The 13,416-nt window shown below is 38.5% G+C and overlaps 1 protein-coding gene and 1 long non-coding RNA gene across 3 annotated transcripts; both read left to right on the forward strand.

Annotated features, from left to right (window-relative positions):
- The first annotated feature begins 1,036 nt into the window (after window positions 1-1,036).
- LOC116395764 (microsomal glutathione S-transferase 1) lies at window positions 1,037-5,902 on the forward strand. Of its 2 annotated transcripts, none has more exons than XM_031869862.1 (4): window positions 1,037-1,125; window positions 3,409-3,541; window positions 3,755-3,846; window positions 5,477-5,902. In XM_031869862.1, exons 2-4 carry the CDS (start codon window positions 3,425-3,427, stop codon window positions 5,721-5,723), a joined length of 456 nt encoding a protein of 151 aa, XP_031725722.1. In that variant the 5' UTR covers window positions 1,037-1,125; window positions 3,409-3,424; the 3' UTR covers window positions 5,724-5,902. The 2 variants fall into 2 exon arrangements, with proteins under 2 accessions (XP_031725722.1, XP_031725721.1); XM_031869861.1 differs by lacking the exon at window positions 1,037-1,125 and adding an exon at window positions 2,985-3,082.
- Window positions 5,903-11,994: 6,092 nt separating this feature from the next.
- LOC116395711 (uncharacterized) lies at window positions 11,995-12,847 on the forward strand. Its single transcript, XR_004213542.1, has 2 exons — window positions 11,995-12,042; window positions 12,642-12,847. It is a non-coding gene; the product is annotated as an uncharacterized LOC116395711 (long non-coding RNA).
- Window positions 12,848-13,416: the final 569 nt, after the last annotated feature.

Here is a 13,416-nt window from a genome sequence, read left to right on the forward strand (position 1 = left end):
TTGCTTTTATCAACTAATGTTGTAACATCTCAAGGCTCTTTTTTAGTTGTGTAACTGCATTCAGGGATTGGGATTAGGCAACAAACCACTTGGTTAGGTTTAGTAAAAGATCATGTTGGGTTGAGTTAAATAAGTACAAAATGACTTTTGGTTTCACAGGGGTCCCAAACTGATTATTGGGTGAAAAGTCACATGTTGACCCATCCATCCACCCGACTTCCTCCCTACGCTGATACAAACATACATTCCCTTGAAACGTCAATGGAAATAATAATTATTATAATATTTTATTTTATTTTATAATAATTATTATTATAGCTCCAAATGTTCTAAAACAATTCAAGTCCTGGAGAATAAGATGGTTAGTATGCAAAAAATGTCTTTAGAAATGAAATAACATATTGATGTTTTTATGATGTAAACTGTTTTACCGAGCACGTTTTAAGCTCCTTTATCCGGAGGTTTGTTTCTAGTTATTATTCTTTTTTTTCCTCGGCTAGTTATCTGCTACATGGTGAAAGTTCAGGATGCATTCAGGCACAGCATTGAGTGTAGGTCACCTGCATCTTGTCAGCGCTAAGAGCCAACACACAAAAGAAAAACACTTGAAGCGTAAAAACATGCTTCGGGTTTACATTTGTGTATCGGGTGAGAGAAACACAAGCCCGTGTGGAATAAAACAGAATCTGTTCTGTCAGATACGCATTAGACAGACAACTGAAAAAAACCCGCAGCTGAGGCAACTCCTGCACAGTAAAGCCTTTGCTGCACAGAACAGAGAAGGATTGAGAGGGATTGAGAAAGCTAACATCATCTGTGAGCGTGTCACCTGTCATTAGCATCATGCCTTCATATGTATCAGCATGTCAAATCATGGAAAACATGCCCTGGGCCAAATAGACGCAGTATCAACATTCTGTTTGTCTTAGGCAGACGCTGCTCACTCACGGCTCCACACATCAGACTGTAACTCCCCTCACAAACGGGTACGTACCCTCCCAGTGAAGGGACTGCACTGGGCTTATAGAGATGTGACAGGAAGAGGGACTGGTGAACGGGGAGGAAATAACAAGCTTGGTCTCTTTATCAGGTGTTTTTGCACGCTTTTCAAAGCACCTCATGCTGGTAAGACGTGGCTCTTTGTTTAAGCTCAGACTGAGTGTTTCAAGCGTCTCGAAACACACCGACGTGACACACGTTTGATTAAAGGGAAATGACAGCAAAGTTTGAGACAAAAGCGTTCTTGACTTGACGCAGCTGAATTCTAGCCACAGACTGGAGACAGGAGCTCGGCTTTGATGGGAGGGTGAAGAACAGAGAGGAGAGAGGCAGCAGTGGTATCCACTGGGGGGGATATTAGGGGGGCATATCGTGAGAATGAATGTATTTCCTGATATAAACTTTTTCACCCAAAATGGTCATGATCTCAACAAAATAATGATTTTGTGGAGGATCGAGAGAGCTGCAAGTCTACTGAAAATGTATTTTTGGTCATCATTTTCTAATACTCAATAAGCCCTTCTGCAGCGTTGTGAAACTGATATACTGCATGGGCTCATCCCACGACAGTGTATCTACAATGTTGTTTAAAAAGAGTCCCATGTTAAAGACCTGTGAGCGCTCTGAGTGCACTGACGCCTGGTCTCTTCAAATGTGGTATGAATTATATGCCTTCAGCCATTTTGTGTGTTGTCTCCAGACATTCTTTGCTTTTCACATGTAATTTCATACATTTCATGATATTATATTTTTCTCATCTTCTAGAAAGAGAAATTAGTGAGCAGAGACTTTATCTGTGGTTATTAAACCACTTGTTTCAGCTCTATTCCTCTCTGTTAACATCATTGTTGGTCAGTGAATTCATGTGTTTTGGGCTCTTAGGTTTATTATCTGTGTCTTTTTTATTTCAGACGTTTGCTCCATATGCGAGGTACTGTTTTTAAGCTTCCCGTGGGAAGAATTCACTGATACGAGTCTATCAAGTCTTGTTGAAGACTCTGGTCTCTCTGGCAATTATTCCCTTTTTGGAGCTCGTCCTGTGATTTGGCTTTTTCAACTCACATAATAATTGTCCTGCTCTGCTTTCTTTTTCCTCGTCTCCCCCGTGTGTCACGGTGTGTGTACATCTCACTCGAGTCAGGAAACTTGTCAGAAAACCCATATTTGATTGGCTGAGCTGCATCACGTGATGTGATTTACAACAAGTAAATGCTGGAAAAGCTGCGCCGGTTCAAATAGAAGCGCTCCGTCAAAATGTAATAATTCTCAATTATCTATGGGTTTTAGGTCCTGGGTCCAGATACAACGGCGTCTGGGTCCAGATCCGGACCGCGGTCCGCCAGTTAGTGACCCCTGCCGTACGGGTTCTTTAGGATAAACTGGTCACCCCCTGACACATTTTAGAATTGGGACAAATTTCTGCCAAAACAGTTCTGATTTGTAGTTTTAGGTCATAAAGCCTGAGTAATTACCTGAATTATCACCAGGCTATCTTTTAATTTGAGCAGTTCCACGGTCTGATTTTGACTGTTGTGATATAAAACTGAACTTCACTGCAGAAGTCTGAATCTTCAGCCAATTTCTATGTTATTATTTTTTCTTCTGACTTTATTTTCATAGTAGAATTACACAAAGAAAAGCTGTCATTCTCTCTTTTTGTCAACATTTGGGACACGGTCGGACGGGCCTTGTTTAGGTTGAGTGTGAGCTGTACGTGGTGGCCGGTCAATTGATCCGTACATTGTGTGGATACAAATCACAGATTAAAACATGTGTGTGTAAAACATGTAAACAAAATGAATACAAGTCTGTCAAGTTGTACACCTGATGTACTTCTACTCTCAAGTCATTATCCTAGAAAATAACTTGTATTTATGCTGGGCATTGGGCTGGTGTTAGTGTTTGTAGTGGAATGAATGCATGCAGTCCTCATAAGTATAGAAAAACAGTAACACTCCCACATAGAGGAAGTGTTGTGCTGCAGTCGTAGTTGTCCCGCCCCCTGAGCTTCTGGGTGAGGGTTCAGTTTGTTTTTCAGCAACAGAAGCAGACTTGCTCCTCTTTTGCAGAGTCACCACAGGGCGTAAGTAGAGCTGCTAGACTGTAAATTATACTGAATATCATAATGTATACAATGATCATTTATACATTTTTGTCTCCTTCAAAGTTGTTTTGTCACTTGATCCTTAAACCGATTCGGTGCATATTGATTTTTACTGTATTGTGTTCTCCACTTTAGAGGTGTGAGGCAGAACTACACTGATCACATTTCTAGAATCTTTTTAATACTGAACTTTTGTCCAAGTTTAAAGACTTTTTAGCAGCAGGAGTTCTTTTTTCCATGTTGTTTCTTATCTTTGCCGAAACAGAATTTAAAACAAATCCTGTCTCTTTCTCCCTATGGTTCAGTTGTAAACCAGCAGATATGTCATCCATGATGGAAGATGAGGTATTTATGGCTTTCACCACCTATGCAGCTATTGTCATTCTGAAGATGTTGCTGATGGCACCTATGACAGCATTCTTTCGCATTTCCAGGGGGGTAGGTCATCTGTTTTACATTCGTTTTCATGAGAGGTGATAGGTACCTTTCTTCAAAGGTCATGTACAAAGCCGAAGGCACAACCCAGGTTGTAAAAGAGAAAAGCAACAACTTAATAAGAAATCTCCTCATGCATGTCAACATTATAATATGGAACTTTTCAAGCTAACTTCTGCTCAGGGTAAACACTCATTTAGGCTTTCTCTCATTCAGGCTTTCGTGAATGAGGAAGACGTGGCCTTAAAGCCTTCAGAGGAGAGGAAGAAGCTGCTCAAAAGCCACCCGGATGTAGAGCGAGTTCGAAGGTGAGATGATTGATCCCTTACACTTGAAGTTATGATTCACACACTGGTATTTTATTAGAAATAGAATCCACAAAACAGATAAATACCGGCTCGCATTCTAGAAAAGGCTGAGAGATCCTGGTTCAGTTAATCACAGCAAGCTAAACCATAACGTAATATAATAAAAGGACAAGAATAGTAAATATTACAAACTAATAATACAAATCCTACGGTTATGAGTGCGACACCGTGCCTCTCACCCAGCGCATGCTCGGCTCCAGAACCCCTGAAATAAATACTGGATATGCAGGTCTAGAAAACTGCAGTACCTGCAAACAATTTGCACTCATGAAATAAACTCACAGAACACTGATAGGGTGAAGATAAGTATCTCCCTGAAGAAAGGATACAGTTAATTATTATACTACTCCAAGGACAAGGGAACCACATATGATTAGCTCTCTGTGCTGCATACGAGATGGTCAATTATCCAAACCAGGGGTCTTCAACGTGTTTCAGGCCAAGGACCCCCAAACTGATAGAGAGATGGAGCAGGGACCCCCGACTATATATATTGTATAAAATTGTGTTTTATATTAAACTGGGCCTAGTGCCATGTATAAACATACCTCTTTATTGTGCATTCAATACTAAGCTATTCAAAAAATACACAGGTTCATATATTCATGTTTTTATATTAAACATGTGCAAGGCACAGTGAGTAGGGAGGCCGTGCCACTGCCTTTTATAAACACACCTTGTCAACTGATACCAATGCCAATATCAACATTGTCTGTCAATAGCATGATAATCATGCATACAAGCTATTCAAATAGATGTTTTCATTTTAAACATAAATGTGGAAACGAAAATGAGTGATGGCCTATTAGTGCCACTGCCATGCATAAACATACCTGTTATCTTTCATACAATACTGAACTATTAAAATAATGGACACATTCATGTTTTTTGATCGAGATACAAAACGATCCATTTTCGCTCATAACAATGTCCAAACACTCATAATAATATACTGGCCTCAGTAGTTGCTGTTGTGGAATGGAGCTGCACTGTTTTAGCAGGAATATCTTGCACAAATGATTGCACAAAGATTCGTGGGTGAAGTAAATGTCGTTTTTTAATTAAAAAAAAAAAAGGGTATCATCTTTTCAAATAATATTGCAGCGTGCGTCCTTGTGTCTGGGATCTTAGTCAGCTGGGGACTGAATAGGCTCTTGGTCAATCACGGGAACCTGACAGAGCCAGCATGTAACTTGCAGCCTCGTGATTGGCACAGCAGCGATAGGGGCGGGTCCTCCTCTTTGTGTGCAGGAGGCTTGGAGGGACAGGTCCAGGCTAGTCTCGCTCTGTGTGTGATCCTGTGCCCAGCTTGAGAGAGCTCCTGTGTGTCGCTGAGTGTGTGCATTTCTGACTGAAAGAGAACATCTTCTGCCTCCATTTATTCATTCGCTACAATATGTTGGATTCATGTTAATGTGTATTTAAAGACATTTAAATTTGTGGGAAAAAAGAAGAAAAAAAAGAAAAATCGTCTAATCAACCAGAAATTTCACGACCCCCCTGTTGAAGACCTCTGATCCAAACAATTATGGATACTGATTGATAGACGTTCCCTGTTTCCGTTCTCTAGATGTCACCAGAACGACCTGGAGAACGTCGTTCCCTTCGTGCTGATCGGCCTGCTCTACGCTCTGACTGGACCTGAGCTCTCAGCCGCTCTGCTTCACTTCCGCGTCTTTGCCGGCAGTCGGATCTTCCACACCATCGCCTATGTCGGCGCTCTTCCTCAGCCCAGCAGGGGACTGTCCTGGATAATTGGCTTTCTTGTCACCATCTCCATGTCTTACAGGGTGCTCAGCAAAGTTCTAGTCCTTTAGAGACGATATTGGTCCAGCTTCTTCACAAGCTCACATTCCTACATGAAGCCTGTTTTTTACTTCACTCTTGCTGCAGCTATCTATGAGCTTAATTATTAAACATCATTTTCACTTCATCTTTGCATTCCCTCGAACTATTGTCTCAGATGAAAATGTGTTTTAATAAACTTTTCCACTAGCTTTGTGTCTGGGTAATAACTTCTCAAGGTGATAAAACTCAAATGCAACTATGAATTATTTAAAGTACAGGCGTTAAATCTGGCAGTGGCAAAGAAGGTCATTCATATAAAATGTTTTAAAAGTAAGATCCACCCAGTTCCTTAAAACACAACAGCCTGTCTTATGCAATATTCAGACGTTAATGTGACTTTGAATGTAGCCAGCAAACATAAGAATTATTTCAATATATTCACTTTGAAGTGGTTGAAAGGTGCGGGTACCAGTGTATAATATATCTGAGGCTGTCATCGAAACCTAACAGGAAGTGTTATTTCAGGTCAGGGCCGCTCCCACAGATTAGACAACCTCAGGATACATTCCACACATTCTGATCTTTGGTCTAGTTTTTGCTTTTCACGATGACTGTGCAAAAAACCAAAGGGGAGATGCACATGCTGCATACTATGGTAGATGGTCTGTACTTGTATATTCCTTTTCTAGTCTTCTGACCACTCAAAGTGATTTAACACTACATGTCATCAGTCACACATTCATACACTGAATGTAATGTAAACCGTGTAATGCTCTGTGAGTAAGAAGGATCATTTTAAAGTGGCACCTATACGCCACAGGGAGCCAGTGAAGAGATCTGAGCATGTGGCTCATCATTCTGGATTAACCGCAGACTGTCAAGAGCAGACAGACTGAGTGAGGACATAAGTGTGTTTCAGTGGGCAATGCAAGAAATGATAAAGATAAAAAGCGACAAAGCCCATATAGGAAAGAGGTTGGGTTGGATGGATGGGTCAAACAAACATAGGACTTAGAGACCACTGTGAGTGTCCTGTGTGAAACCAAAAGTCATTTATAACTGATTATTACATTTGTAGGGAAACACACAAAAACTATCAAATAACTTTTTGTGAGAACGGGCCGTTGTACTCATACAAGGGTTCGTATGATATCTTACGAAAGTCCAGCAACACGTGTCAATTTACGCTCGTTACATGAATACGATTTTTTCAAAATAAACTCCCGTCTTCACAGGAAACTCAGTTAGCTTTAAGCAACAAAACCACTTGGTTAGGTTCAGGCAACACAACTACATAGTCAGGTTTAGGAATAGATCGTGAAATATTTAGTTAGATTCAGGAAAAGATCACCGTTTGTGTAAATAATAACTAAGTGCTCTCACTGAAGTAGGCAACAAAAACATCAACGTTGACTTCTCGTTTCACACGGAACGAACAGCGGTGTCCTGGCTGAAAGATCACTGGTAGTTACATCTATCTCCCCTCCCGCCTGCCCGTGGTGTGTTTTAGAGGTCTACTACCTCATTAATGATTTTGTGGATAACCTAAGAAATAATTTGATTGGGATATACAGTATATACAGATTCTGGCACATTATGTGGTGTAGTTTTTGTTACGAATGCTGGATGAGACCAGTCGGAATGAGGATATTAAAATCATTGTGGTGTTAAATATGAACAATATACTGTGCTGTCCAAAAGCGCTGATGGTAATTGTATTCCCTAGTGCTATATTAACTGAGAAAGCTGACCTTTCTACTGCTCCTACATGTACAAGGATACGTTGCATGCGAGCACTGATTTTGCTGAAACTGATAAATACACACAAAAAACCTCACAAAATGTCAATATAGGAAATATTCTTACACCTAAACTAAAACAAATACACCTTCTGAATTCAAGTTTCTCTTTTACACAGAACTAAGACAGGGTTAATTGCCTTGTAAACTCATCATAAAACACTCTTCATTCAAACTGGACAGAAACAAAATAAAAATCACCAAACACGTCTTGCTGTCTTTCCACTATTCCAACAATCTGCAATTCTGGTTTGGTCGAAATAAATCCTTTATTCACAGAGCAAGATGTACAAATATGTCGGTTCCCTTGGAGGCAGAACATAAAATGAGTTGTACTGTTCGTAGCTAAAATCAATGCGCTACAATTAGTATATAACTAATAATATAACAAAAGGTGACGTAGTATGAAGGTTAACAAAGTCTGCATAGATGACTTTCACACAGGACACCGCTGTTCATGTCCCGCGTAAAACCAGAAGTCAACGTTGACTTATTTGTCATGTAACTTCTGCATATAAATAACAACACTTCCATAGATATTTTAACTCAAATCAGAATCTTTTCCTAACCCTAAACCTAACCAAGTAGTTCTGTAGCTCAAACACAGCAGGGGCTCATTTTGTAGGAAAACGCATGAAAAAAACCAACAACTACTTTTTGAAAGATATCATGTGTGTGGATGCATTGAAAATGTAGCTTCATTCAAGACAAAACAGTATGAGAGAGTCGAGAATCAGATCTGCTCTCTTCAGGCGTTTGCAAACCTACAAGAAACCACATTCACTTTATCCACAGCAGACAAGAAACCGGTCCGTGTAGATCCTCAAGTGGAACAAGTCCACAGCTACAAATACCACCTGATGCTCACAAAGGAACTAAGCTAATCATATACCTGTGTGTTGCCACTGTTTATCTAGAATTAATTATTTATTTTTGACTATCCTCATGTCAACAGATCAATAACTACATGAAAGATTGGATAAGATAAAAAAAAAAAACCCATCTATTCAGACCCCAGTCCCAAGAAGTCACAAACTAAATGTTAGAGGTCACAAGCTGATTAACAAGTTATCAAGAGTTTTTGAAAAATACCTTTCTCTTATTATTATTTCTTCTTGGAGATACTGGATAGTTTTACCTCGTTGTCTGTTCATGTTCATAGTGTTGACACATTGAAAACACATTATCATTTATCATATCTCTAAACTACAACACAGCAATGTTCCTTTTAGTCGAGGTGTCAGTGATGTTCTGCTGACTAGAGCGGATGAGGGTTCTTTGATTTCTCCTTTTGAAAGCATGAACAATGACAAGTCTTCATTTGAAGGCAGCATTATGCAGTAAGCCTACGTGGTCATAGTGTTGAGTGACACATGAAAAACAAATATGAATGACATTTCTTCATTGTTGGTAATTGCAATTTAATAAAATAAGTTCATGAAGCAAACAAACACCGAGGAGGTATTTCACTTGGACGTAAGGTGAATAATAAGGTTGACTGATTCCCATCACCATGAAACTCCCCCAGTTCATTACTAATATTAAAGCTTTTTAAGCATTTTTCCAGCTATGAATGACTGTGTACAAACCCCTCTGTGTTAACCTTCAGAGTATAGAGAGGAATGAAACAGGAACGTTTGGTGTATGTAAGTGGAGATTTCTGGATCAGAGTCTGAACAATCTTTCTCCGCTGGCCGCCTCTGATGAACACAGTCATACTGCACTATTAACACCATTCTGCACTAATTCCATTGCCATTGTTGTTCTTTATGTTCATTATACTCTTGAATATATATTTAAATTTTACATCGTAGTTAAATGTTTATTCTCACCTCTGTTCTACTTTGTTGTCCTTGTTTTTATTTTCTTTGTTTATTCGTATACGTATATTTGTGTATTTATGTTGAGAGCAACGTAAAAAATGAGTCAAATTCCTTGTATGCGTATAAAGGCCAATAAAGCTGATTCTGATTCTGAAAACAAACTCATTTAGAGAAAACAGCCTTTAAAGAGATGTTTTGTAAAATGACACATTTTGAAGACACTAAGGGGAATAGGGTAAAAACAATAATTAATAGATACCACCATGAAATGTACCCAGTTGACTATTTACATTCAGAGGATTATTTTTTGTAATACAAGTTTTCTGAAATATTGTGTTTAAATATGCAAATGAGGCATTATCTAATGGTAACTTTCGTTGAATTTAGGAGAAATCTACAGATAGAAATACAAATAGACAAAATGTGTATGTTTTTTTCCCACTACTCTGAAAGAATGTTATAGAATAGACCAAAATGTCAAAATTGAACAGTGCATGAAAAAACCAAGTTTTTACCTGTAGAGTCTCGCCTTAAAGCAACCACAGCAGAGAGAAGACAGCAACAACATACAAAAGAAAGAATTTCATTTGTTACTTTCTTGTTTGAGCATCTAGATTCTTTTAAATTAACTAAACAATAATTCAGCAGCTGTTTTCATTTCACATTTTTCTAGTTGTGTGTAAACAGTGAAATAGTTCAGTCCAATAAGTGTTCAGTTTCTCTTGTAATGAGCTTGAGATAGATTCCAGTTGCCTGTTCAACACATGATTGACAGGTTTGTCTTTCAGCTCTGGATGCATGGGGAACAAAAGAAAAGTGTATTTTGTTTCTAGAAATGAAATTGCTCCTTGCTCCTCTTCTCTGTATTTCTTCCCGTTATAAAAGACACACTATTGTTTGAGGATAATTGCAATTTTGTTAGTCTTATTTCATTGTTGAAAATCACGAAACACATTTGCAGTATCATTTATTTAATGTCTTGTCATCTGGCATTTAAATAGAATGACGAAAAATTTCCTATAATAGTAACTCCCCACTTTTGATTTAAAGTTTTTAATTATAGCGGACTGAAAATCAAGATACAAGTTTTATTTTATCTGTATTTTTTTACGATATTATAATACCTTTTTGTGTTCAATATTCATTTCCTTTATTGACTAAAATGCAGATAATATGAATCATAGTTTGATTACCTCAGCAGCTTATGTCCGAATGAAACATGTTTAATAATGTGCTGCCGGCTGATAAAACAAACACAAAGACGGAACCATGGGAGAAGGAGCTAAACATTGGGAGATATTGAAGAGCTGTTTCTGAAATTTATGATTTACGTTTTACACTAGACATGTGTTAATTACTATACAACTCTATTCACTCCTTCATTCCGAGGTGCAGGAGGGGTTATATTTAGATGTATTCCTGTTGTATTAGTGGGAGACAGAACAGTGAAGAGCTGACTCTAGAAGCATGTCTGTCTCCCACTAGAGGGAGCCATTTTAAAAGTCAGCTGAGTTGCTTCCCCATTAGGAGTCATTTATAGACCAGGTGCAGCTCATAAAAGCGCCTCGGCTCAAACAATTAACTTCATTTGCTTTGCTGATAAACATTCCCTGTGCATACCCCACAATGCAGCTTTTATTTCACTTCCAGCCGAGCACAAGCACGCTTCTAAACATATTCATGCGGGGACTAAATTCAAGGAGCAACACACAGCTTCAGTATCATTTAGCCCACTTTGCTAACATTTGTGGATAGAATAATTGCAGATTCCCACTTGTTAGAAAGTAAAGTGCACTGACTTGTTTAAATGTGTCAGCTGCTGATATGAGGAATGCCTCACGCTTCACATGAAGGTGACTGGCTCCGACGCAGAGCAGTGAAACCCATGGGTGGGCACTGTAAATAGTAGAGTGAAATCACCATGAAGGCTGCTTTGGGCGGTTGCTTGTCTGCATTGTGTCCCCTCCCTGTATAAGTAGAGGAGTTTTATGGGAGCTCATTTGTTTGGGACCCTCGGCCCTTCAGGGTCTCTCATTCCTCAGACAAGCCAGGCATTTCACAGCTCGGGCGAAGGGGGAGGAACGCCCCGACCGCCTTCTATAACTAACAACCACAGACACACCCAGGACGCCTTACTCCTGCTGCATGCAGCGTATGCAGGACTCTGGAACATCTCCATCGAATTGCCCCACGCTCATATGCAACTGTTTCGCTTTAGCAAAATATGTTCAAGCAATTCTGCCTCAATTGTGCTTTTCTAAAAGAGTATTTATATTGAAAGTAAACACTTGAGGGAAAATTATAGGGACTTGAGCAATAGAGCAAATGCATTTCCCATTATTCCGTTAGGGGGAACATATATGAAGGTATATTTGTGTCTTCATTACGCAAACAAAAAAAAATGTTTTAAAAGCAAATTTCTCGCACTGCAATCAAAAATCAAGTTTGTAAGTGAAAATATATAAACTGAGAATAATTTATTTGTTAGTTTTGCTTATGAAACTAGAATTTTTGGTTAAAAAAATAAAATCTTTGGTTAAAAAATAATATCTTAACAAAACGAAAAGCTGAGTTGAGTTTTTTGTTTGCGTAATAAAGACACAAATATACCTTCATGGGCGGGGCATACGCTGCTGAATGTGCCGGGAGTTTCTATTGGTCGGTTTGACTTGGCTCTCGGTATCTGCATCCATCAAACACGGACGGGAGGTTACGGTGACATGGAGGTAAATTGACATTATACTGCTCTGTTTTGTCAAAATGATTTTAAATGTAGCAGCACTTCACTTTGTTTTCATGTTGTTAGTGTCTCTTTTTTTAAAGAACGACATGGAGGGCTGCTGTGTTGACATGAAGCTCCGCTTTCTCGGTCGGAGAAAACTAAGCTCATAGGATTTATTTTAAATTGTGTCATACATGCGCAGCTAACCTTAGCTGCGCATGTATAACATTATATATATATACGTTATCTATATATAACGTTAGCCCACAGTGTAGCTGACAAGCTAACTAACGTTAGCGGTAGCTCGTCTGCCTGTATCCGACCGTAGTTAAGCCTTGTAAAGTAACTTTTTTTGCCTTCACTTTCAAACTTCAGAGGTTGAATCATATCTTACTGAGATTGTGACGATTTTACAGATCATTTATACTTCATATTATGTCCTTAAACGGACCAACAGGAGCTCAGGTTGTGAACCTGAAATATCACTGCCAGTCCGGTAACGTTACAAACGAGATTAATTACAAGGATAAACTGAATTTGAGTATTTTGCACCTTTTGTTTTGTGGTGTGAAATAAAACTAACTACATTTTGTTTTGTTTTAGGGAGCCAGGAGCAAACGGCTCAGTTCATCAAGCTGAGGGGGAAGAACGACGGCCTCTTCACCAGGGACAAACATTCAGCAACCGTAGCTTTGGATTAAGACATTAGTCCATTTGTAATATCTCCATCTGACCATCCTGTACTTAAGGTTACAGTTACATTAGCTCTACTCCTATATAAAGCCTTTACTAATAGGACAACCAGTAGAGAGGACAATACACTTCTGATGTGTTATTGTGATGTCACCTTTTTCTTTCTTTTATTGAAATTGAAATAAGACATCCATGTAAATGATTTCTATGTGAATATGTATATATTCTGCTGTGTAAAATTTGTCAATCTTCTAAGTTTGCATCCATGTGTTAACATTATTGATAAATGTTTCTCTGTTCATCATTTTCTCAATGTGATTTGGACAATTTTGGCAGTCACCCTCCCAACTGCAAGTTAATAAACACATTTGCTGATATTTGTTTTGCTGCTGTTGTTTTTGTTAACTGTCCTCTGCCTTAGGATTGCAAGTATCCAGGCTCTTTTCTCTACTAGAAAGATTGAGAAATAAATAAATATATATGTATATATACATGTATGTATATATATGTATAATTAATATGATTATTAATTTAGAAATACTACTTTCAGAAAAATAACTATGAATGAATTATTGAATATATGATTGAAAAACAGATTAAAACTAAAACCTTTACAGTTTATATATATATATATCTGTATATACAGTATAATCCTGAGCAGGCATTCTAGGCACGGGAGCAGCAA

Source organism: Anarrhichthys ocellatus, unplaced genomic scaffold (assembly GCF_004355925.1).
Source record: "Anarrhichthys ocellatus isolate YVR2014 unplaced genomic scaffold, GSC_Weel_1.0 scaffold49, whole genome shotgun sequence".
NCBI lineage: Eukaryota > Metazoa > Chordata > Actinopteri > Perciformes > Anarhichadidae > Anarrhichthys > Anarrhichthys ocellatus.